The following is a 27,354-nucleotide window of genomic DNA, read 5'->3' as shown; positions in this document are numbered from 1 at the left end:
CTGGAAGTTAGGAATATGGCTGAACAGAAACATGCTATTAATCCTTCACTGAAAAACTTCCAAATACATATCAGCATTCTACCAAGCAGAACATTACTTGACCTATCTTGAAAGTTACACCCCCAGCAGATCAAGACAATATATATTTGCTATTTTCCAAAACAACTTGCTGAGCTTTCAGGAAGATGCAATCTTTTCTTCTATTATAGTTACTGACTTATTTACTAGTTTGGGAATTCCAGAACTTTATACAGAAAAGAGGTAGGCAAAATAGATGTTATAAATGCATCAACCTAAGTCATGAGGCTTAAGGTTTCACACAGGAAAGTGATTTTATCCTGCTGGTGGTGCTGTTTGTTTTTACTGTAACTGCTGCACCTGTTTTATTGACTTCCTGGCTTTATTCTTTGTATTGCTTTGTTTTTTCTTTTAACAACCAGTAAGATTGGCACACACAACACCTGTGCACACCCTAGCAAAAGCTGGCTTGTGTATTTCATCAACATTTCCTCTGCATTATGGCATTAGGATTGAGTGAAAGATGACAAAACCAAAGCTCCCTTGAGCTTGCAGAACTTGTGGTTGTCTGGACCCCGATCACAGCATTTCATATTTTAGTGAGTCATGCTATCCACCCAGAGCTCCCTGGTTAGCGCAAATTCAAATTATAGATTAAGAAATCAGATCTTGCAAGCAAATATTAAGTATGAATTTCTTTTCTGAACTCTCACCAAGTGACATACAGGAAGAACTGCCCTCCTCTCATATTTCTTTCCAGTCTATAATATGGTGGGCATTTATTTCACAGCAGCTGACCTTCAACTTGAAGGGCAGGCCAATGTTTCTGAAATCTAGCTTATTAGCTTCCACAAATGCAGTGTCAATCAAGGTCAGCACAATGCAAAAGCAGTTCTAAGGCTCGAAAGGAAGAATAAAGCTTGGAGAGACTTAACACACTGGCTAAAATAATATGCACTAGGAGGGTAAACTTCAAAGAAACCTACTTATACAGCAGAAAATGAAAAGCAGAAGGAAGAGTATGTTCAAAGTCTTTGGACACCATGATAGACTCTGTGGCCTTTCTGACCTGAAGAACCGTTTTATTACTTTGAGAAAGAATGCTTGGTTTTCACGCCCAACTTCCATGGCACAGAATTTTTCAGAGTAAAAGAAGAGGAAATTCTAAAGGCATTTGTCCCAAGGGAGCATTTAAAAAAACCCAACCTAAAACCAGGAAAATTTACTTGCCGTTTTGGAGAAAGCATTTCTTTGACATGTTGAACATCTCCTTTTCATATATATATATTTCTACAGCTACAGAGGCCGTGCTACCAGATGCAGTAGAGGGACCAAGTATTAATTAGTGATAACTTCCTGCAACCTTCTTGTTATGTTGGGACTTCTAGAATGCTTCAACATCTGCCACCAAAACCGCCTCTAGTCATCTACCTTGACTAAAATGGACAGCTGCAGAAAAGTTTTGAGAACCACCACTCTACCAGAAAATTTTTTTTAAAGGATAAAGAAAAATATATATAAATGAACAGAAGAATTATTTTAGCTTCCTGCACACTGATCTATTGAAATTGATTGGCAATAGATAGAAAGCAGACAAAACAACACATTTTTCATATAATGCACACATGGAATTCACATTTACAGAGTTTTAAATAGGGATTAGATAATTTCATGGAATAGATCTATCAATGATTATTAGCTGTGATAGCTAAATTAAAGTTCTATATTCAAAAGATTCTAGAACAAAGCATGTGCCATAATGCAAATAAAACCATCAGTTTCTAATTCCAAACAACCAAGCAACAGGAAGAATAGCGTTGCAGAGAAGTAGAAAGCTACCAATATTACAACATCTCTTGTAGTTAATTCACTACAGCAGTCAGAGGGAAAAAAACAGCCACAGTTCAGCAATCAATGCTTTGCTGTAAGGACATTTTTCCTGAAGACAGATGCCACCCAGAGGAACAAAAACAGAAGAACAATTCTGCTCCTGACTAGAGGCGATGCAAAGATAAATTAGGAACGGCAACCGAACTTTGCTTCATTCAAACACTACCTATCTGCCAAGCCATCATTCCTTAGTCCATATCAACATGTTATATACATCAGGAATAGGCAAAGACGGCCCTCCAGATGTTTTGAGACTACTATTCCCATCATCCCTGACCACTGGTCCTGTTAGCTAGAGATGATGGGAGTTGTAGTCCCAAAACATCTGGAGGGCCGAATTTGCCTATGCCTGTTACACACAATGTAAAAAAAAAGGAAATAGTTTTATTGTTGCCATTCTTCAGGGATAACACAGAAAGAAAAAACTGGGGCATACAAGGATAGTAAACAGACTCAAGGCCCAAATCTGCTTTCCCCAAAGACTTTCCAACTGTGCCCTGGCATAACTTGTGATCCAAGGAATCCCCACATTACATCCCTGAGTTATTTTCTCCCAAGCCAATTCAGAGGCTTACAGGAAAATGTCAACAGCAAGTTGACTACAGCAATTGGGGGAGGATGGGAAGGTTTATTGGGAATGTGGCAGAAATTAAGGTTTACACCCCTTATCTGCCCCATGGCACTGTTCCTGATGCCCACCCCATGCTGCAGTTTAAAAAAATCTTATCAATTGCATTTGGTTCTAGTTTGGCCTAGGACACATTGGAGTAATGGTGAACAGCTGAAGTGTATGCAGAAAAGGCACTGCCAAAACCTTTGTTGCCATTCACACCCTGGGGAAAAAATGGTTAAAGAACTTTTTTACAGTTAACAGAAGCTTCCTATCTTTATGGCTGGAGATAACTTTTGGAAAACAAAGAAATTGGCTTTCATAAAGTTTGTTGCCTCCCACTGTGTTGCCCTTCATCTGCAGCCCACGCCCCCCCCCCCTTCTCACACCATTCTAAAATGTCCTACAACTTCTGGAAGGGTGCAGAAGGCTGTGAAAAATAAAAGTCACACTCGCATCCAAGTCAATGTGTGTTCACATGGACACTAGAGCTGTACAGAAGTCACATCCTAAATGCAAAATTAAAAAGTTCAAATTAGAAAGGCCTAGATACTTCATTAGGTTGTCTTTATTTTATTAGGTTGTCATTATTTTTAATTTATTTATTTGAGGATCTCTATGGCACCTTAAACCTAGGTTACAATCGCTACAATGGAATGACTAAGCGCCATTTCCCCCCAGTGGATTATATTGTTATTACTACTACTATTATTATCATTTTCATTTCTATACCAATTTATAATTTAAAGGGGGGGATCTCAAGTGGTTTACAATACATTAAGTCATTCTTACCAATCTATCCCTACCCCTCCATAGCTCTACCTGGGAAATTTCTTAGTCAATTCTGGTTTGAACAGACAGTCAGGTGAACAAGGGATGGTCTGAGGCTTGCTACACTTTGCATTAGAAATTAATTCCCAACTTTTCAAGTGGTTCTCTGACCTCCAACAACTTTGATACCTACACCAGCTTCTTCCTTAGCAGAACAGCATCTTTTCGACTACTTCCATGCCAATTTATCAAGTGTCCATCATGCTTAAATTGTGATCTGCCCAGGGCTTTAAGCAATCAAAAATCTAGGGTCAGGTTGCCTATGGCCTTGGCAGACTGAAGAACAGGTAAGAAACATTACCTTGTACTTTCCTTAATTTCCAATGATAAGGCAGCTGTTGAAAATTAAACAGATTAAGTATGCTAATGTAGAAATTCTCCTGCATAATTAGATCCTCCTATTTGCATAGTATGCAAATCAGGCCACCCACATTTAGGCACCATAGATATGGCACACTTCTCAGCAGTTACAGAAAAAAGAGAAACATGCTTTAGGGCTTTGGATTTCCCCCATACTGCTGCTTATAAGGGCTTTTGAGGTTATATTTTCTGACATGACACAAAAATACACGAACCAGATGAAATAATTGCTATATCCAGGGATTTTTTCCAGCCAGAACTCAGTTCTGGCACCTCTCAGGTGGGTGCCATTGCCATTCTAAGAGAATGAGGGAGGTGTTCATAAGCGAGTTCCGGCCCCTCTTTTTCTAGAAAAATAGCACTGGCTATATCTGGAATAAGAAATATATTCACTAAAACCCTAAAACTTTCTACAAAGTATATAGGCATTTTTAGAGCTGGAATGGGAAACATGGATAAACCCAACCATGTTTAAACTCCAAAGAATTCAGTATTCGCCTGCTACCCCCCACCCCAGCCAATATATTATGATGGTATCACCTTATGGTAAACTGGTCTTGAGGCATGACGTTCAATTCCAGCTGTATTTTTCATTAGCCATTCCTCACAACTATGAAGGTAACATTTTTTATTTTAAAAAGTAGTCAGCCTATCAAAGGAATATTGAGTACTATACAGTAACTGCAATTTTCATCAAGATGAGGAATATTGGTTTTAAGAGTTTTGAAGAAGGAACTACAATAGAAAGACCCAAGGAAAACACTGCAATCTGTTGTACAAACCAAAGACAGCAACAGAAACCATGCATGAAGATATTTGGGCAGATTCAGAAGAAAAACTAGTACAGCAGCCTAATTGGGGGTCAGAGAGAATTTGTTCATAAAAAGCTCTCTTTTTCCCATAGTTTGAACTACTGGACCTTGGTAGATTGGAAAAAAAGAACTGGAAGACAAAAGAGAAAAGAACAGAGAATTTTGCTTTGAAAACTCAGTTCTGCTCCATGTACTGCTAGCCTTTCATGATGCCAAAATAGGATCAAAACACACTTGATCCTACAGTGAGATTGCATGAATTGTTCTAATTCACATTAGATAAGGCAGCAGACAGAAATGAAACCCAGTATTATAAACAATCTTAGGAAGTTTATTCTTCCTGGATTCTTTTCACATAAATTTTCAAACTGTAACTGCTTTTAGGTGTTTTTTTATTGTAATTCATTTTAGAATGGTGTAACTGTTTTAGAATGTTTTTGCTTTGCTTTTATTTTTAAATTGTCTGTTTACCACCTACAGCTCCTTTAGGAGGAAGGGTGGGATATAAATTCAATAAACAAATAAATAGGTTCATTTTTACTCTTAGACCAACCTGAAAATGTCTACACATTTTAACATTGCTAGGAAAGTAGCTGGTTTCAAATACTGCCTTGCAATACATGAATTTTAAGCATACTATATTTAAATAATCTCACAGAAAATTCTCACTTCAGTCACTAGGAAATAAAGAAAAAATGTAGTGCCACCTGGAGGACAAAAAAATAATATCACTCTAAATATAAGTTAAAATATTTGACTATGGAAGCCTCTCTCAACCTTGGGTTCCTAGAATCATGATGTTGGACTACAACTCCCATCATTCCTAGTCAGCATGACCAGTGGTCAGGAATGCTGGCAGTTGTAGTCCAACAACATCTAGGAACCCAAGGTTAAGAAAGGCTGGACTATGGTGAAGTTTTTCTTTATTTTTAATTACACATATTGAATACAGAAACAAAAAAATTGTATCACTTAAGCAACCAAAGATGTCATTCATGAGACCAGTCTTTCCGAGCATCCCAATATATAATTTATGCAGTTACAGAATTATGCTAAAGTGCATTGGGGAAGAATTAATCACAAAATACACCATAGTACCATGCTTAGAAGTACAACCACATTAAGTAAACACATCCAACATCAAATAGTTACGTTGAGTGTTTTTCCTTTTATTTTGTCCCATGCCCAAAAGCATATTACATCAAAAATGTAAGCAACATTTTTAAACCTTTATAAGGGAACTAGAACAGAGCATGCAGTTAAACAAACAGAATGGATACAGTGGACACTTGGATTGTGAACGTGATCCGTGCGCAGATCTGCGCACGTGCGAGTCAGCGCTTCTGTGCATGCGCAAAGTGCGATTTAGCGCTTCTGTGCATGCACGAGTGCCAAAACCCGGAAGTAACCCGTTCTGGTGCACAACACAAAAACACGCAACCTAAAGCGTCTGTAACCTGAGGTATGACTGTATCACTAATAAAGGTTCAACAAGAAATTGTTGCTGACTGGAGATGTATCACTTTCTAACAATAACAAAGGTATTTATTACCCCTGGTCCTATTCACCTAGAAAAGCAGCTACTACAGGTCTTTCCAGTATTCAACTATCTCAGCCGCAATACTGAACTGTTTTTGCAGGTGAACAAGTTGAAGCTTAACCCAAGTTACAAAGTACCATTAGAACGTTGGTGATGTGGGAATGGTGGCATACCTTGCCTTAGATTAAATTGTATTTCCCCTGAAGACTCAAACTTTCAACTAAAAGGTTCTTCCTGATCATACTCTGCTTTTAGGTGCTGACTAATATGCAAGCTGTGTCCTTTCCTATAGAAGACAAATCTGGCCATATGCATTAACCCAATAGTAACCATAAAACTAGATTACTTTAATGCACTCTTTTGGTAGTATGCAACTAAATAATTGGGCAAGCAAAACTCTTTTAGCTATTAGGAATGCATGGGGGGAGGAGTAAAATGGGAGAACATTCAATTGCACAAGGATAAACCATTGTGCTGACAGAATTTCCCCCTCAGTATTACAGTCATACCTCGGGTTGAAGTAGTTTCAGGTTGCGTGTTTTCGGGTTGCGCTCTGTGACGACCTGGAAGTAACAGAACGTGTTACTTCCGGGTTTCGCCACTCACACAGACGCTCAAAATGATGTCACACGCATGCGCGGAAGCGGCAAATCGCGACCTGCGCATGTGGGTTGCGTTCACTTCAGGATGCGAACGGGGCTCCGGAATGGATCCCGTTTGCATCCAGAGGTACCACTGTACTATGAATACAAGACTATATGGACTGCCTGCCCTAAAAATGTCCAAAACCTTCATTTGATGCAAAATACTACCACCAAGCCAGCTGGATGGAACTGGACTGTGAGAATTAGTGTTCTAAATTAGCTAGGCACCAGGCGCATTTTGCACCTGACCACTGGCCACTTGCGACAAAGGGAAGATGCTGGGGTGCTAGGATGGCACATGACATCAGCATCTGAAGATGAATGCCTGGGGATCATTGGATCTCAACTCTTTTCACACACTAATAGCACATCCTGTAGAATTCTATCAGTTATATTTTATCTGCACGATCAGAATGAAATTTCAGGAACCAAAATGCTTTTCCTGTGCAGGAGCAGTGACCTTAGCTGTTGTAGCTTGCCTCCACTTACCACACCCCACTGTCCTGCTCACAGTTGTCAATAATATTCTTACTTATTAATGGTCCGTGTCACCATTAAGAAAAATAGGTAGGATAAAGTGACTTTTCTTCTTTAAGTTCTTAAATTTCTCAACCTCACAAGGTTGTCATCTGAACTAGCCTGATGTTCAACTGACATTCAATCTCAAGTCAGTCCATCATTTGAAAAATAAGCCGTCATGCCCCAAAAGGATAACTAGATATTCCATTTTGGTGACTGTAACTTTGGTTTAAGGAGCCATTTGGCACCTAGCTTATATATTTGAATTTGTAACACTGGTCAGGATGCATCACTCTACTGATACTCAATCTCCACTGTTGACCTATTCATTTTCAGGACCAAATGAATGTTCAAGTTCTGTTCCTTTAAAATCCTAGGGTGCTTGGGCTCTAAGTAACTCTTCTTCCTATGTTGTTCATTAGCTGCTTCATCTAACACCTGAGGTGCCAGATTCCCTCATTGATTTAAGTATGACAGGCATTTACAGCAAGCAGGGACTTTCTGGTTGTGGCATCAACCTTGTGGAATGCCTTCTCTAAAGAGGCAAGTAAATACCTGGTTCTTTAAGATAACTTTTAGCATCCAATTCCAAACCCATTTTACTGAAATGTATTGGGGGGGGGGTTAGGCAGAGGAAGTTGGAACACTACAGATCTAATGACCCTCCTTATTATATGGAAAGTGAAGTACACCAATTAGGGGAAAACATTTTAACATTTTCATAACTATTTGGGATTAGTTATGACCCCCAAATGCACAGGGAAAGTTAAGTGTTTACAACTAGGAAAATTGTATTTCTCCTTCTGGCTTTCCGTCTTATGTTTCAGAATGAAAGTAGGTGACCTCATCTTTTCAATGCTGTCATTGGATAAAAGATGAGAGGCAAACAAAACATCAAATTATCCTTTAATTTACAATGAGATCACCTACTTGAGACTTTGAGGCTTTCACCTTGCGTTTGCTTAGATGGTTCTGGTAGGTATTCTAAAGACACCTAAATAGTGTGTGTGCATGATGGAAAACTGTGCCACACCTATTTAGTATGTGCTAAGTCGATCCAACATGGGTTGGCACTGATAGCTCAGAATAAACTGGGAATTCTATGCATCTGTCAGCCATCATTCTGCAACAGTCGTGAAGGTAGAGTGAACTTTCCTGAACTTCTTATTATAGGTAATTTCAACACATAGTGAGGACAGGGTGGGGGTGGGGGCACACTTCCTATTTTAATCAAGAAATGGCTCTAAGCTAGTAAGATAAGTATTGTCAAATTAGCCCAAGGCTCCATTAGAGGTCCTTTGGACACAGTTTTTCTTCCTCCCTACATTGATCCAAGCACTCAGCTAACACTTCCTGCCCACCCGCTTCATTCAACTACTGATCCATAGGACACATTTTCATGTATATTTGCTACTTTAAGGTCTTGTAAAAGCCTTTTCAGAATATTCAGTGTATCTACTGTACTGCCTCAACGCACATAACATAATGCACATTCATTATATACAATTCAGCATACAAAAAAGGCAAGCATTTATAGTGTTTCAATAAAGCTCCCGGTACTGAAGAGTGCAATTCTTTAGCAGTGAAGGCAGAAAAACCGCCTTTCCAATGAAGTGTATTTTTAAAGCTCTGTAGATGTCCAAAACCATGACAATTACTAATCTTACTACAGATATACGTAGTAAGATATATGTGGCCCACCACTCTCTTTAAGGCATATAGACAATCAGCAGATTTAATAATATATCTGTAGCTGTACTGCAGGTAGGAGAATCCAACATTTGAATATTTCCCAACACTAACCTGGTGTGTTTAATAGGAACTATGGTTCAATGTAACATGAAAACTGGGCCAAAAACTACTGTTGTACAGTGCAGGAACAGATACATGACATAATTCTATTGATTCTGCATTTTCTCTTCAAACATTTATGTAATGAGATCTTTTAGAAAAAAATCTACATTGCTGCCTTCTTTTGTTATGTGCAATTCAGCTGTGGAAAAAAACCACAAAGTCCTGTACAACTCTGAAAAATAAAACTTTGTTCTGAGAGGGCAGGATATCACACACTATGATTACCGAACCTGGCCTCCATTGACTCTTTACCATGAACTTTCTAAATTTATATCTGGTTTTGCTACTACCTGATAGAGGGGATCTAAAGAACTAGCCTTTTAATTGTATGTTTGCATTTTTAAATTAGCATCTTAAGGGCCTTTGTTTTTTCTTTGAACATCCAACCCATACTATATCACAATCTACTTTGGAAAATGCCCTGTTTCAAAAAGTGGTTTCCAATGAGAGACAGGAGAGAGTAATTTGAGATTTAGTTGCTGAAAACACCCCCTGAGATCGGGGCACTAGCCATGTTTCTTCTTTTCAACCGCCAACTATTTTTATCTATTGTAAATTGTGAGTCCTGTGAAGCCCACAACAGAGTTCCATGTAATCTGAAAGTTGTTTCCACCATTTTAACAAGAAATTCCCCTAAAAAGTTTTCTGTCAAAAGTGTTCCATTTAACACAAAATTAACTAAATAAAGCACTTTTTGGAAAAATTGACACATTGCAATTAAAGGAAGCATAATAAATAGGAATGTTGGTTGTATGGTCTCCAAGACTCAAACGGTCAAGTACTTTCTTTTTAAAAAAGAAAAAAATTGTATTAGCTAAACTAATGTTCACAGTCTCATGAAAGTAGTTGGCATCCCTTCTTTGCATAGAAAAACAATTTAAGTTGCCTAGATTTAGAACCTAAGGTAGGACAACTTCTACTAGATATATCTGGTTAAAAGAAGTATGCATTAAGTTTACTTTTGTAAAGTAGGTCTTCTAAGTCTGCTCTCCCTTGCCTCAAAATACTCTAAATCCTTATGCCATAGTTTACCTTCACTATGGTGAATATTGTTGTTGGCATGCGTCTGTCTTGAGAGACAATGGAGTGCGCCTCCAGAAGTGAAATCAAACTGCTGTGTTAGTAGCACTGGAGTGATTTCCTGGGCAGTGTGTATGGCAATTCTGGACTGCCAGACGAAAAAACCTCCCTCTCGGCTTTGCTGATATGGACCAAAGGAAAGCAGAGCAATATGTTTGGCACCAGCTTGGCTGAAAGCGGCATACAAGGCACCATCCAACTATCTTAGGGACCTCACTCCAGATTTGTGTAGGGTTTACTCATTAGTCTTTTCTTCTGCCGAAGATATCTCTACAAGGCAGCAGAGGTTTAATATCAGGGTGTATGGAGTGTTAGGCGAGGTGTAGTACCTCTGGTGGGAGACACATAGTGCTCCTTCTGAGATAGTTTGTCCACTTTTCATCCCCACTCAGCTCTCACCTGTGGCTCCTGGAAGCTGCAAGCATGTGACAGCAGCCATAGCCCGGAAAATAGCTTCAACTGGCCAGCTAAACCAGGTGAGCGTAACCAATGGGTCTCAAAGCCTTGTTCAGTTAGGGACTTCCCCTGCATGTGAAGACAGGCTCCAGTGGATTGAATGGACAAGATCATAGTGAATCCAACAGTCAAGAAGGCAGTTTCCGCATGTGCTATAGAGGGAGGTGAGGTGCAGATGGGGTTTGTCCACCTGCGAAGGTAGCCCATCTAAAAGAAGGAAAACTCTGATCCTAAACCTTTGCTATGGTGAGTAGAATACAGCAATATATACATGGCTACATTCCCACTAATCTGCATTAATAAAATTTGACCCATTCCAGCAAAATTCACACTTTTTCTATTGCCACACAGATCAAGAAACCAATTATGTAGTACTTTTTACTTTAAAATAATGTTGATTTGTATTACTATTTTCTATTAATTATTACTGCAAGATTGTTATTAACCATTAGTTCCATACAATTGTAGCACCAACAGCCAAAATGGTTTCCATGTAGTTCTCACACATAATATGTGACAGTGATAGAAAGAAGAAAAGCGGAATGCTACCATACAATGTACTAAACGGCCAAGGTGAAAATGTATTTCTTATACCTGAAGGTTAAAGAAATTAAAGTCAATGATTTGATTTACCAAACCAGAGGATCTATTTTCATATTAAAATACCAAGAGCTGTAGGTAGATGTAAACCACGTAATTTTCCTTATACAAATTACACAGAAGCTAATTTGGTCTAGTGAAAACCTTCCATAGAAGGGTGCCAGAATCCAAAGAACTATTTTAGACATACATACTCAAAAATTTGAAGATGCCCAGTGGAATTTTTTTACTTCTTTATCATTCAACACCAGACTCGCCCCCTCTCCCAATGCTGTATCACAAACTGTTTTTGAGGATTCTGAGTTTGCTGTGTTTAAGAAACAAAAGCCCCTTTGGCTGCATAGGACTAACTGTACATTTCCTTGAACCCCACCCTATGTTTGTGATCTTGACCCATTTTCAGTCTGAATATTTATATGCAACTACTTGAACTATGATGTTGGAAGGGATGAATAGCCACAGGTCCTATTAAAAAAAAAAATACAGATAGACAGCATTCACATTTAAATGCTGTTTAAATAAAATGTACATTAGATGTACATCCAGTTGATACATATGTTTGTTCATCCAGCAAGATATATAAATCCAGAAAACACTAATAATAATAATCATCATCATCATCATCATCATCATCATCATCATAATAGTAATAATAACTTTTTATTTATACCCCACCCTCCCCAGCCAAGACTGGGCTCAGGGCGGCTAATAACCAATAATAAAAACAAGTTTATTAAAAAAACAATTTAAAAGATGAAGATACAACATTAAAACATTAGGATGCAGCCTCTTCACAGGAGGAGAAAGGAAAAAGAGGGGGGGGGGATCAAACTTATTCTAAGCCAAAGGCCACGTGGAACAACTCTGTCTTACAGGCCCTGCAGAAAGAAATCAGATCCTGCAGGGCCATGGTCTTATGAGACAGAGCATTCCACCAGGCCGGAGCCAGTGTTGAGAAGGCCCTGGCTCTGGTTGAGGCTAATCTAGCTTCCTTAGGGCCCGGGACCTCTAGGGTGTTGCTATATATGGATCTTAAGGTCCTCCGTAGGGCATACCAGGAGAGGCGGTCCCGTAGGTACATAACTTCTTAGGTGGACTGGCAAATAAGAAATCAGTTTCCAAAAAAAATTGTTGGGGATTTGGGGTGGGGAAGAATATTCACTTTTTGCTGTAATGCAAAGTTAACTTGAAAACTAACTACAAAAAAATCTACAAAGCAATCTATAAAATTATCTACAAAGCAGTCACTGAACAATTATTTCAATTATCTACAATCAAATAGCTAAGCAAGGACTAGTTTTAGAAATCACATTCATATTCCTAGCACCATATTATTCATTTACTCAATTCACTGAACTAGCACAGGGCAGTGAATCAGAAATCTCATTTGAACATGGGAAATCAAAATTCCTGGGCAAGCTGCCATCTCTCTGGCTATTATCTCCTAGGATGCTTGAGAATTTGACTAGGTAACTAATCTTGAGTCTTCATAATAGTACATGAAAAAATCAGTTTAAAGAGTTTCTGAAACAGGGATTTATGTTCCCAGTTATGGAAATATAAGCAGTACCAGAGGGTCATTCCACGCCACATCACCTGGTGTCATGTGCTGTCACGACTCAGATTATCTTTTTTAAAAATTATGTGTAGATACCTATGAAATAACCTCACATTTATTTTTAAAGATTTTTCTGTACAAAATTGGGCACAGGGGATTTTTTAAAAAAAATTTTCGTGCGATTTGGGCTAATGCAATTTCTGCTTCAGTTTAGGGGAAAAAACCTCCTGTTTCTCTTATTTTTCAACCAATTGGGCTTATTTTGGTATCAAAATAAAGCTAATTGTAGTCTCTTTCAAAATAAGGTATAAAAATGGTATTGACACAGAAAAGGGTCACTGACCATTCAAAGTGAATTTTTGTCATTTTATTCCCAGTAGATTCAATAAGCCATAGCGCGCAAACCACAACTAACACATGTATCACACGTGTTTTGTAGAATGGGCTAACCATGTACTTGTTATGTTTTAAAAATGAGGGTATTTTGGGGGGGGTTATAAAATAAATTGATTTTGAAGTACTTTTTTTCCAAAAAATAAAACTGTACAGGTTTAAGGTCTCTTTGAGCCTGAAATAACTCACACATTCGTGAGAATAGTTAAAATTGTACCCTCTTATGTTAGGGATGCGGGTGGTGCTGTGCTCTAAACCACTGAGCCTCTTGGGCTTGCCGATCAGAAGGTTGGTGGTTCGAATCCCTGTGACGGGGTGAGCTCCCATTGCTCAGTCCCAGCTCCTGCCAACCTAGCAGTACGAAAGCACACCAAAAAAGTGGAAGTAGATAAATAGGTACCACTCTGGCAGGAAGGTAATTGGCATTTCCGTGTGGTGCTCTGGTTTCGGTGTTCCATTGCACCAGAAGCGCCTTAGTCATGCTGGCCACATGACCTGGAAAAACTGTCTGTGGACAAACACTGGCTCCCTCGGCCTTTAAATCAAGATGAGCGCAGCAACCCTAGAGTTGTCTGCGACTGGACTTAACTGTCAGGGGTTCTTTACCTTTACCTTTTATGTTACAATGTCATCTGATATATTTTAAAAATTAAGTTTTATTCTTTAATAAAAACAAAATACATCTCAGAGCCCTTGTTCGTTTTATTGTTGTTGGAAAAGATCAGCAGGCCTGAGGCTCACTAGGGGGTTGTCTCGGCAACAGTACCCCAGCTATGGAGCACTCCCGTCTCCAGGCTTTGACTGGCACCAACCCTGAGTCTTTTTCAGCCCCAACTAAGACTCTCCTCTTCCACCAGGCTGTTTGGCAGAGCCTTTATGTGCCCAAGTTTCTGCAAATGCACTAGTTAACCAACTAGTCAGATTGATATATTTAATAGATGGAGGATTGATGCATTTTAAAGTATATTCTATTTGGCTTTCTTTGTGTACTGTGTCTTGTGACTTGCTCCAAGATCACATGTGATGAGGGGTGGGATGTAAACCTTATAAACAAACTAAAAAAAAAAAATACTGGGAAAGATGTTGTAGGAGACATCTTCCTCAGTGGAGCAACCCCCTGACCCCCGGCCAATCCATACTACAGGGAAAGGTAGTTGAACAGCAGAGGGTTGAAAAATCAGTTAAAGGAGAAAGACAAGAGAACTGAATATTAGAACTGTCATAGAAAAAATGTCTGCAGAGGGAAGTAACTGTCCCCACAGTGAAGTTCAAGTGAGTGGAAGAGCAATGAGCTGGTTGTCACTGTACTCTTCATGAAATACCCATGGGATAATCCCATACTATTTCATACTGGACACTGTCAGTCTTCTGTGGGAGACTGTCATTCCACTCTCTACTTTCTTATTTTATCTTCTGTGCTTAGATCATGCTGTCATTGTATTCTGGACATCATTCTGATGTCATTTCTGATGTACATTATACTGATTTTTCATTTTCATTTTAGGCATTTTCATTTACCCTGGGGACTGCAATCTTATTTTTCTTCATATTATCATTCCATTGCTACTCCTCTTTGGATACTACCATCATTCCAAGGAGAATTATTTTGCTCTGAACACTACAGCAAAGACTGGAGCTGGGAGAATCCATCATTCACACCCACACCCACCCACCCAATTTCCTTGCCTTCTACCTTCCCACTCTAAAAATTGCAAGTGCTGGTTTGACCTATAAAACCTTAAATGGTTCAGGACGTTAATAACTCAAGGACCTCCTCATATGAACTGATAAGGACCCAGCAATCATAATCTAAGGCCCTTCTTTGTGTGCCACAAGAGGTCTGTGGAGAGTGGCAACATGACAATGGGCCTTTTCTGCGGTGGCTACCCATTTGTGGAATGCTCTTCCGGGGAGGCTCGCCTGCCGCCTTCATTACATATCTTCAGATGCCAGACGAAAATGTTTTTCTATAATCAGCCCTTTGGCTGATTAACATTCTATGGCTTTTAAAATGTGTTGCTTTGTGAGGGTTTGTTATTGTTGTTATTGGTTTGTTATTGTTGTAAGCCGCCTTGTGATCTTCAGATGAAGATGCATATACAAATTTAACAAATAAATAATAAAATTGTATAACTTTGTATTGCTCCTTTGAGGGAATAGTTTGGGAGTGATACAGGGAGAGGTCTAAGATAAGGGAATATATTTTTCTGTAATTCCCATTAAATATTATGACAATGAAAGAAACTGGAGTCTGATGCTCCTGTCTTCCTTTTCTTTATGGTTTGTAAACAGCAAGAGTTTAGTTTGTTGTAAGCAAAGCTTGTCAGTTAATAAAAGAAATCTATGTTAAAGAAGTCAACCTTCCAAGGACCATCATTCCTATTGAGAAGCCCTTGGCTGTCACAATAAAGCATGAACTTCATTCTCTAGCCAAGCTGCTCATTCATCACATGAACCCATCCCTCACCTTCTGTACAAGGAGTGGAGTTATTGTGGCTTTTATATGTTGCTGGCCTACACCTCACATCATCCCTGACAATTTGCCATGCCATCTAGGGTTGATGGGAAATGGAACTCAACAACATATAGAAAGCCACAGGCTCTCCATCCCTGTTTTATACTGATGCTATCTCACATTAAATACAGTGTGTGCTACCTACTGAAAACACAGTGTGGGGAACCAGAACTCAACACCATTAACAGCTGTTCCAATATTCAAAAAAAAATAAAGAGCAAACTGTTGAAAGAAACTATGCGTGCCCACCTCTGTGGGTGCTCTGGAGACACTGACTCCAAAGAAACACATGTCTCTTCCTCTCTTATGTGTATGTGTTACTGCAGGAGTTGGTGAAATATCAAGCAGAAAGAACTACATCAGGAAAGATGCTACGAGTAGCAGAGTCAAAGCAACTTGCATATTTGACTTTACACAACTATTATCATTTTAATAAATGCTGCAACTTCCAAACTGCTGCTGGTTGCCCAGTTTTACTGTTCTGAAATTACCTCTAATGTAAAAAGCTTTAGCAAGCAGAATTGAACATAGTGATGCTTTTTACTTGGTTCCTTGTTTCTGAAACTTTTATATTTAAAGTAGTATTTAAGGTTTTTTTCTAAGCACTGAAGGCTCAAGACTTAAATGAAATATCTAATGAGACAACAAAACAGCCTTGTATTTAAGCATTCGGTTGGTTGCCATGGGCACTTGGGAATTCCACATCCATTGGCTGTTTGATGATGACCAGAATAGTGTATCCTTCCTTCACCATTTCGCTCAGCTTCCATGTTACCCATGAAGGAAAGCCCCTTCCTCCACAGCAGCAGGTTGTCAACTGCATTCAAAATTTGCCATGTGCCAGATGAATTTTGCACCTGGCTATTGGCCGCTTGCAACCAAGTGAAGATGCCCGGGTGCAATGATGGCGCCTAATGTCTACACCATCTGGAGATGCATGCCTAGGGATCCTTGGATCTTCCCAGTTTTCACACACTAACAACACATCCTTTAGAAGTCTACCAATGATATTTTACCTGCACAATCAGAACACCTTTCAGGAACCAAAAGGTCGTACTGAAAAATACGACTTTCAAGCCATCTAGCCCCAAAATGGCAACTAGACATTCCATTTTGGCGGCTGTAACCCTGCCACCTAACTTATATATCTAGTTTTTAACGCTGGTTGTCAAAGGAAAGATAAATTACTCTGTCCCTCCTTTGCCAGCCTACCCAGTGTTCATCTTGGCTGTGGAGGAAATGCTTTCTCTTCTTCAGCAGTCAGAACAGAAGCTGAGCAGCATGGCAAAGGAGAAACAGTGCATTCTGTTTTATCTTTGCCAGTCCACTCAGCTTCTGTCCTGGTCACAGAGGAATGAAGTGACCCATGACTCAACTGCCAGCTTCCTATGATGGACACACAGGAGGCAAAGCCCTTTTCTGTGCACCCAGCACAAACAACAAACAGGCTGTAGCAGGTAAACATTGCTCCTTATCTCTTCGCCCTGCCAGTTGTGTTTCTAGTATAGCTGCAAAACAAACAAACAAACAAAAACTCTAGTCTGATTTTTAATCATAGAAAAGGATGGAAGAATTCTTTTTAAGGCTAGTAACTTTTAGGGGCTCACTCACAATAATAATAATCACAATACAAACACCTCAGGTTACAAACGCTTCAGGTTACAAACTCTGCTAACCTGGAAGAGTTACCTCGAGTTGAGAACTTTGCCCCAGGATGAGAACGGAAATCATGTGCCGGCAACACAGCAGCAGCAAGAGGCCCCATTAGCGAAAGCACGCCTCTAGTTAAGAACAGTTTCAGGTTAAGAACAGATCTCCAGAACAAATTAAGTTCATAACTAGATGTACCACTGTAACTCGCAAGATAGTAAGGGCTGGACAAGAGTTTCTAAAGGGCATGTTGCAATACTTAGGCAGTGAAGCTGGGTTGATGGACAATGATGCATTTTTGAAATGTATAGGGTATCTCTTGTGTTTCCTGTTCTTATGGTTGCATCCTTTTAAAAAAAACCCACAGCTGTTTAGGAAAAATTACTGTAAGGCGGCAGCAAGTACAGCAGTTGCTCAATATGTAGTTGTGTAAATAAACTACATTTATTTATGCTTTTGCTCCTTCTTAAATATAGCAGTTTACACCATCTTTACCTTATCCCATGGCCTATTTAACTGCTCACTGTATGAAAATGGTAACATTGGGGATGTGAGTCAATAGCAAACTTCTTTTTAGAAAAAGAGCAGAAACATATTATCTACATTTCACTGTTAATTCATTGTATGGTTTTTGTTGCTGCTACCTAAAGTTACAAAACTTTACATTAAACGTTGTAGTAAAGAGAAGCTGATGACTCTTAACTTGTCAATATTTCATTCCATGTAAAAGGGGGAAACAGAAGACTTAAATCAAATGTGGTGATTTGTGGGGGGGGGAGAAGTCATATGCTAACATTTGTTCACTGATATTTATTTGTGGGGGGGGGAGAAGTCATATGCTAACATTTGTTCACTGATATTTAAAGTGCAAACTAGGATAGAATTAAAGTCTGCCATAAACCCCATTACCTCCAATACTCAAAGATCACTAATTTTGCCTTATACTTTGTACAGTTGTACCTTCCTGCCGGAGCGGTACCTATTTATCTACAGTGGTATCTCAGGATAAGTACTTAATTTGTTCTGGAGGTCCGTTCTTAACCTGAAGCACCACTTTAGCTAATGGGGCCTCCTGCTGCCGCTGTGCTGCTGCTGCACGATTTCTGTTCTCATCCTGAAGCAAAGTTCTTAACCCGTGGTATTATTTCTGGGTTAGCAGATTCTGTAACCTGAAGCGTATGTAACCCGAGGTACCACTGTACATCACATGTTCCAATGTGATGTACAGTGGTACCTCGCAAGACGAATGCCTCGCAAGACGAAAAACGCGCAAGATGAAAGAGTTTTCCGTTTTTTGAGTTGTTCCGCAAGACGAATTTCCCTATGGGCTTGCTTCGCAAGACGAAACGTCTTGTGAGTTCTTGCGAGTTTGTTTCCTTTTTCTTAAAGCCGCTAAGCCGTTAATAGCCGCTAAGCCGCTAATAGCCGTGCTTCGCAAGACGAAAAAACCGCAAGACGAAGAGACTCGCAGAACGGATTAATTTCGTCTTGCGAGGCACCACTGTATAGACCAGAATACTGCAACCTCAGCTATATCATTTACTGGACCCAAATTGTCATTCCTACACAGTGAATCTAAAAACTATCTGCCCTCACCAACACCTTACTTCAATTCTACTCAGAGTTCACTGTTCAGCTGATTCCCTAAAGTATAAGCAATTAAAACTCTCTTCCTAATATAAATATAGAGATTTACAATGTAATCTTCAACATGTTTACTCTGAATTAAATTCAATCTGCCTTATTCCCACATAAATGGATCTAGGATTACAACCTTAGTTACCATAACAGTGCAAAATGTCAACACAGGTCTCCAATGCTATTGTTTGTCTCAAGAGTCCAAAGTAACACTGAAAAAAGCTGGAGTGGCAGGGCTTCCTAAACTGGGTGAAAATCTCAAATAGAGGCAAGCACACTTGACTTCAAGCGTCACTGGTGTACAACAGCATGCACAAAACGAAGCAGCAGTAACTCTTACTTACAATTTCAACAGCACATGGACTGTGGGAGTAAACCTCTCTGTATGTTTCTGGTATGAGCCAGTTGCATAGAGAGAGATGAGGGAGATCCTCTGCTTATCCTGCTATGTTTCTGACTGCCTCAAAGATTGCCTGGCATGAAAGAGCCAGAATAAACCCAGGAACAGCCAGATACCCCCCTTCATTGTGCAAAGACAAGCACTACATGATATGGGCTACAGTCACCCAGCAGTAAAATAGGATGCAATGGAGGCCACCGCTGAATCAGACAATTCCATCTTCTGTAACTCTTCATAAGTTTTACTTTAAGAAATGCCCCGAATTCAGGTTCAACTGCACAAAGAGCAAAGTAAATGGCCCTCTGGTGCCTTTTAAATTGCTGCAGAAAATATCAATACTGGCTTAAAACACCATAGCCAAAGCTATGCATGGCAAAGTATAGTTATTTTGAATTAAACCATAGCATGCTAGCTTGACTGCATAATGTAAGTGTAATGAGAAAGGACTGTTACCTAGACAATTACATAATATAATGTGGAACCATGATAAAGCTAGCATGGCCCAACTACACCCCCGTTTTTTAAAGGATTGGTCAGAGTTCTCCTATGGTTTTACATTGCAATAATGACAAGCAAACTGCACAACTGTTTTACGACTTTTACCCAACATATATGACTTCTCTCCAAGCAGACCAAAGAAACTCAAAGTCTTAACAATTAAAACAAGACTCCCAAACAGATGTTATATAGAAAAGCAAATTTTAGACTATCACAATAACCAGAAAGTTGAGGCAATAGTGTTTAGTCTATGGATACTGCATAGTAGGTGCACAAGCAGATTCTCTTCCAGTCAGCCCAAGCACAATTAACACTTTCTACTTTTAATATCAGGGACGCGGGTGGCGCTGTGGGTTAAACCACAGAGCCTAGGACTTAGAATCATAGAATCATAGAGTTGGAAGAGACCACAAGGGCCATCAAGTCCAACCCCCTGCCAAGCAGGAAACACCATCAGAGCACTCCTGTCATGTCAGAAGGTCGATCAGAAGGTCGGCAGTTCAAATCCCCGTGATGGGGTGAGCTCCTGTTGCTCGGTCCCTGCTCCTGCCAACCCAGCAGTTTGAAAGCACGTCAAAGTGCAAGTAGATAAATAGGTACCGCTCTGGCGGGAAGGTAAAAGGCGTTTCCGTGCACTGCTCTGGTTCGCCAGAAGCAGCTTAGTCATGCTGGCCACATGACCCGGAAGCTGTACGCCGGCTCCCTCGGCCAATAAAGTGAGATGAGCGCCGCAACCCCAGAGTCGGTCACAACTGAACCTAATAGTCAGGGGCCCCTTTACCTTTTACTATTAATATCACTAGCCATACCACGAGCCCTATTAATGCCAGAGTTACTAAGCAGGAGCAGCATGAACCAACAAAAACTTTTGATAAATCTTGAGTTAAAGACCACAGGTGATTACAACCACAGGTGATTACAACAGCTAAAAACACTATTTCAGTTTCATTCAAGCAACCTAAGGGCATGAGAGAGAACAGAATAATACATGAGCCACCCTGGGTTGAAGGGGAGACCAAATGTTTTTCCCCCACAAGCTACATACAAACAGCAAAATGGAACTTCAGTTTAACCTGATATCAGAATCAATGGCTGATGAGAAATAAAACTTGCGCCACAGAAAAACATCCTAGTAAAATGACAATATTAGCTCTACAGCCTATTCCAGGTAAATTATAGTTAGAGGCCTTACTTAGTATTAATTAAAAAAAACTAAGACAAAGTAAAAGAACACAGAATTATCAGTTTTAGTCCAAAAATGGAGAGGCTAGTAAGCTCCTGGGTTTATAAAACTCCAACTCTTCCCTTACACACCAGAATTTGCAGTTAGCAAAACATCCTTTAAAAATTATTAAACTGTCAGCTGCAATAAAATTTTGTTCATAAGATGCGATATATATTTTTTATCATTCAGGATAAAATATCTATGGCCACAGCAGTGGCTGAATTGTAGCTAGAAAGGAAATTGTCTTCAGATAAATGGTTTCCCTATGAGAAGGCTTCACCACTACACCTAGCTCCAGGTCAATAAATCAAATTAACTGCACCTTGTCCGCTGGCTAGTGACATCATCAGCTGGACCACATCTTTTTAAATAGGTGCAGAAACATGCTTCTAAGGCATAAAATCATATTACATTTTTGTCTGGCCAACACCATGAAAGGGAAAACTTTGTAAGGGTGAAAAAAGGCAGAAGACCAATTACTTTAAAATAAAATAAAAACATCACGAAATTTACAAAAAATCAAACTGTTCCTGTATATGCAGCTCATAGTCATGCTTCAAGGACTGTTCAATATTAATCAGACATAGATACTGTAAAATATCCTGCTGTCAGGTTATTTTTCTGCACAGATTGAAGAGAATGGTCACTAATGAGGCCTACATAAATCTGTCAAGTGTGCTAGCACTATATTAATAGATACCACCTTTAAAATAATTAGGGAGAGAGCTACTGTACTGTAACTTACTAGGCATTGTGCCGAATTGAAATGTTTGTTTTAACTAAAAAAGTGTTCCTAGTTTCATTAAGTATAAGGAACATTCATCCTTTTTCAATCACTCTTTTTTCACCACTCATAATCATTTTTAGCTTTAATACACATCTACTAGCTTTAAAGGAGACAACAGAATTATATACCAAACATATTCTGTCCACATCATTCAGATCCTAAATATCAAAATGGAAGTTATTTCTAATAACACCTCAGATTACTGCACATAATTTATAATGTGGGTTGTAGTGTCTAGATTGTCACTTATTCTATCATTGCTTGATAATACATACTATATTTATTACAAGTAACTGAATTGCTAATTTCAGGGAGATGCAGTTTTCAGTCCCTCAAACTGTAAGTGAGAAACTGTTTTTTCTACATGAAAAAGTCAATCAGGACAAAGGGAGAAGAAAGCCCCCCCCCCTCCACTGCTCTATAAGGAGCAGCTTAGAAAGTCCTGTTGTTGCTATAAATTAAAAATAAGCCCCTTATATTTGAGGCATGAAGGGTGAAGGGGGGGGGAGAGAAAGAGAGAGAGAGAGGAGCTGGGAGCAGATCTGATGTTGCTCATGCCCCAGGAGGGTTTTGTTTTTGCTGTCGGGGCTGAGAGGGGGCATTTTGGTTATTAGTAAATAAATCAAGCAGCAGAGAGTGAGGCCTAAGCGCCTGCCAAAGGAGTCCGGGCCTAGCTTTCCTCCCTCCCCTCCATACAGCCTGGGTTTGATCTCAAGGCCCTGCTCGTTGCCAAGAAAATGTAAAAAAGCCAGAGAGCGAGAAAGAAGAATCATATTGAACCACAAAAGCACATGGGGCGAATGTAAAATATAAACACGGCATTGGGCTCTGAGTGGCTGTTATTAAAGGCCTGAATTACTAAACATGAGAGGCGGGGAAAGCAGGGCGGCCATTTCAATAATATAAACCTCCCCGAATTAGACATTATTCAAATGAGAGAGAAGGAGACCAGAGACGGGGTTGGGGGAGGAGGAGGAGGGAGGGAGAATTAGAAAGCAGCCACAGTCCGCTCGCGGCCAGCCGGCCACCCCGGAACCCTGACCCGGCCACCCCATAATAATAATAATAATACGGGGACGGGAGACAAGGCATTGTCAAGTGTCGTCTCCCTCCTCCTCTGCCGCCGCACCCCCCTACCCCACCCCCGCCGCTATGATCCGGTGCAAGCCATTCAAGGGCTCCCTCCACATCGCAGAAGGGCAGGCGAAGATTTGTCAGGGCAGCCCCAGACACCTCCGGGGGGGGGGGAGACAAGCCACCCCTTATAGATTTCCTGTAGGGGGCACACACACACACTCCAATTTGCACGCGCACTCTCTTTCTTACACACACACACACACACACACACACACACACACACACGGAAGGTGCAAGCCCCCACTGCCGCCCCTCTCCCTCCCCTTAGGCCAGGAAGCCCTACCCCGAGAGTAACCCCAAACACCCCTTGTTTGGCGCGCAGGCCTCGGCCTCTGGGGGAAACAGGGCTGCCTTGGGAAAGGGGCGGAGGGGGGGCCGTTGCAGGGCGGGAGCCGCGGCGCTAAGAAAATAGAAATGAATAAATTCACGACTTCTCCCTCCTCCGCCCCCTCCCTCCCCGTCCAATGCGACACCAGAGGGGCCGGGGGGTGCGGTTGCACCCGGGGACCGGTGAGGAGGCTGAAGGGGAAGGTGCTGCGCGCCCGCCGCTCCGTCCCTTCTTCCCAACCGCCGACACCCCCCCTCCCTCCACACCCCGGTCATTATGACGAAGCCCCCCCCCCCGCCTCGCTTTTCCGCCGCTACCCCTATTATACAGTCTATATGAATATGTAAAGCGGCTTCGTGGTAGCGGCGGCGGTGCCCGGCCTAGCTGCCCGAGAAGGGCTCCTCAGGGCGAGGGTGGTAGTGCTGGTGGGGGACCCTGCCCGTTGCCCCCCGTCCCCCGGTGCCCGCGTGTCCCTCCGTGCGCCTCTCGCTTTTCCCCCGCGCGGCGGCCACCCCCAGCTCCCTCCTGTGCCGTTAATTATAATAATCCTGAGTACTAATAAATTATGCTAAGCGGGGAAGGCGGGCGGCGGAGGGGGGGGCGCCCGCGTGTGCGAGTATGAATATGAATATGTAAAATGCAGTAATGATTACCTGCCGCCACCGCCGCCGCCGAACTCTCATCTTGACTCGCTGCTCCTCCGTCCGCCATTTTGAATATTTTAATCAAAATCGGCCGCCCGATAAACCCTCCCTTGCTCGTTTGCCTCCTCGGCAGGGGCCCCCTCCCCACTCGCGGCGCCCTCTGCGCACGCGCGGAAGCGGCGGCTCCCCTCCCTCGGCCTCGCAGCCTTTACGCGGCCCGTGCGCATGAGCGCCTCCTCCCCTCGCTTCGCTGAGAGGCGCCCGCTAGATGTGCGGGGAGGAGGGAGCCGCTCGGGTGCTGCCGCTGCCGCCTTTTCCCGCTCTTCGCCGCTTTGGGACCCGAGCGGGTGACAGCAGCCTTCGTGGTAACAGGGGCTAGCTAGCAGGCTGCGCGCTTCAGGGGCATATCCAAAAGGCTTATTGTTATCCACAGGAAAAGCGCGCCCCGCACATGTAAAGCAGGGCCGCCTCCCCTTAGTAGTCTGCGCTCGCCCGCATCCCACGAACTGAGCGCTCACCTGCGGGGAAATCTGAGCTAAGGGATTTATTATGATCATTATTCGCACTTTGCTCCCTCTTCCGCCTCCCGGGAGCAGGCGGGGAAGACTGGCGTTGTCCTGCGTGCCTGCCCCGTTCTGCAATTCCAACACGTGCAGCCCAATCCTCTGCGTGTTTTATTTCCATGCACGTTTTCTCGGAGTCCGGGTGCATTGAACAGAGTTTACCTCCACGTAAGAGTGCGTATATGTTAAAAAATATTATTAAACTATTTCCAGAATGGAAATTTTTGAAAGACGATTTTATTATATAAAATCCCCCCCCCCAACAATTTTACAAAACCAATGGAAAACAAAAAGCCACACATACAAATAACAAAACAGAATGAAACCCCACTTTTCTAACCACAAAAAAATGGATTCTACTGAGAGATTGGCTTCCTTTGTCTCCTTGCAGTGAATAGTTTTCACCCCAATTGACCTGGTTGTTACAATGACCTTGTATTTGAGAACCGGTGTTTGAGTTTTGTTTTTTCCTCCTCCCTCCATCTCGCTTTCCTTTTGTGTCATGTATTTTAGGTTATATTCTTGAGGTCAGGAACTGTGTTGTTTGATTGTTTTAGAGTAATTGATCTGTAAGCCACTTTCAGAGCCTTTTGGCTGAAGGCAGGGTGAAAATGCCTTTAATAAATAATAAATAAATAAAGATCCACAAGGCTGTTTTTAATTTTAAAAAAAATTAAAACAAACAGCAAGTAATAATAATAATAATAATAAATTTTATTTATATCCCGCCCTCCCCAGCCAAAGCCGGGCTCAGGGCGGCTAACAACAATCAAATAATCAGTCAAATAATCACACAATCTAAAAATATTTCATTATAAAAATTAATTAAATCAAATTGATGGCAACCAATTAAGCAGAATTATGTGCAGGTTGCCAGAGGAGGGAGTCAGGCTGCGCCCTGACCAAAGGCCTGGCGGAACAACTCTGTCTTGCAGGCCCTGCGGAAAGATGTCAGGTCCCGCAGGGCCCTAGTCTCTTTTGACAGAGCATTCCACCAGTTTGGAGCTGCAGCCGAGAAGGCCCTGGCTCTAGTTGAGGCCAGCCTAACCTCTCTGAGGCCTGGGACCTTGAGGATGTTATTATTTGCAGACCGTAGGTTTCTCTGAGGGGCATACCAGGAGAGGCGGTCCCGTAGGTACGAGGGTCCTAGGCCGTATAGGGCTTTAAAGGTTAAAACCAGCACCTTAAACCTGATCCTGTACTCCACCGGGAGCCAGTGCAGCTGGTATAATACCGGATGAATGTGCTCTCGCAGCGAAGACCCCATAAGGAGTCTCGCCGCGGCATTCTGCACCCGCTGGAGTTTCTGGGTCAGTCTCAAGGGCAGCCCCACGTAGAGCGAGTTACAATAATCCAGTCTGGAGGTGACCGTCGCATGGATCACAGTGGCTAGGTCAGGACGAGAGAGATAAGGGGCCAACTGCTTAGCTTGGCGGAGATGAAAAAATGCCGCCTTTGTTATAGCTGTAATCTGCGACTCCATAGAGAGGGAGGTATCGAAGATTACACCCAAACTCTTAACGGCCGGTGCTGGCACTAATTGCACCCCCGCAAGAGATGGGAGTTGCCCCCTCGATCCCATATCGTCCCGCCCCAGCCAGAGGACCTCTGTCTTCGAAGGATTTAACTTCAACCGGCTCCCACGTAACCATCCAGCCACAGCTTCCAGACATCTGGTCAGTGTGTCTGGGGCCGAGTCAGGATGGCCATCCATCAACAGATAGAGTTGGGTGTCATCAGCATACTGATGGCAACCCAGCCCAAAACTCCGGACAAGCTGGGCGAGGGGGCGCATAAAGATGTTAAAAAGCATCGGGGAGAGAATTGCACCCTGAGGCACTCCACACACCAAGGAGTGGCGTGATGACAATTCCCCCCCAAGCGCCACCCTCTGTCCCCGACCAGAGAGAAACGAGCGCAGCCATTGAAGGACTGTGCCCTGGATCCCCACGTCGGCAAGGCGGTGGTCCAGGAGTTCGTGATCGACCATGTCAAAGGCTGCTGACAGATCTAGAAGAATCAGCAGCCCTGACCCGCCTCGATCCAGCTGCCTGCGGAGATCATCTGTTAGGGCGACCAGAGCCGTCTCGGTCCCATGACCAGCGCGGAAGCCGGACTGGAATGGGTCCAGAGCAGATGTTTCATCCAGAAACCTACCAAGCTGTTCAGCAACCGCTCTCTCAATCACCTTACCCAGGAATGGAAGATTCGAGACCGGGCGGTAATTGGATAGATCTGAGGGATCTAATGATGTTTTCTTTAAGAGCGGACGCACCACCGCCTCCTTCAGTTCCCCTGGGAATATCCCGGTGCCAAGGGACAAATTGATGATATCCCCCAGGGGGGCCCGCACCTCGTCTGGACACGCTCTAATCAGCCATGACGGGCACGGGTCAAGAGGACAGGTGGTGGGCTTTCCAGCTTGGAGGAGTCTGTCCACATCGGCTGGAGATATCCGGTCAAAGTGGTCCAATACTGGACCCGAGGACAGTCGAGGGGCCTCCAGTTCCTTTATTGTATCCAAATTGGCAGGGAGGTCATGGCGGAGCAACAGGACCTTCTCCGCAAAAAAGCTCGCAAATGCCTCACAGCTGTGTGTCAGATTGTTATTTAAATTTGGCTGTCCTTCAAGGGACGTTAAAGACCGGATTATACTAAATAATTGCGCCGGGCGAGAGCTAGCGGATGCAATGGAGGCCGAGAAGTAAGACTTCTTAGCAGCCTTCACTGCCATCTCATAGGTTTTCATAGAAACCCTATAAGATGTTCTTGAGGCTCCGTCACGGGCACCCCGCCATACTCGC

The 27,354-nt window shown here is 42.1% G+C and overlaps 1 protein-coding gene across 4 annotated transcripts in view; it reads right to left on the bottom strand.

Annotated features, from left to right (window-relative positions):
* POU2F1 (POU class 2 homeobox 1) overlaps window positions 1-24,149 on the bottom strand; it is a 101,281-nt gene extending 77,132 nt beyond the window's left edge. For 3 of the 4 annotated variants that reach the window (XM_081199632.1, XM_081199633.1, XM_081199638.1), the window contains exon 1: window positions 23,997-24,149. In XM_081199632.1, the coding sequence (XP_081055758.1) occupies window positions 23,997-24,054 (58 nt within the window). In that variant the 5' untranslated portion in view covers window positions 24,055-24,149. The remainder of the gene's footprint in view (window positions 1-23,996) is intronic. The other variant, XM_081199637.1, reaches the window with a different exon arrangement.
* Window positions 24,150-27,354: the final 3,205 nt, after the last annotated feature.

This window comes from Podarcis bocagei (genome assembly GCF_964188305.1).
Source record: "Podarcis bocagei genome assembly, chromosome: 6".
Lineage (NCBI taxonomy): Eukaryota > Metazoa > Chordata > Lepidosauria > Squamata > Lacertidae > Podarcis > Podarcis bocagei.
This window is presented reverse-complemented; position numbering and strand designations above follow the sequence as displayed.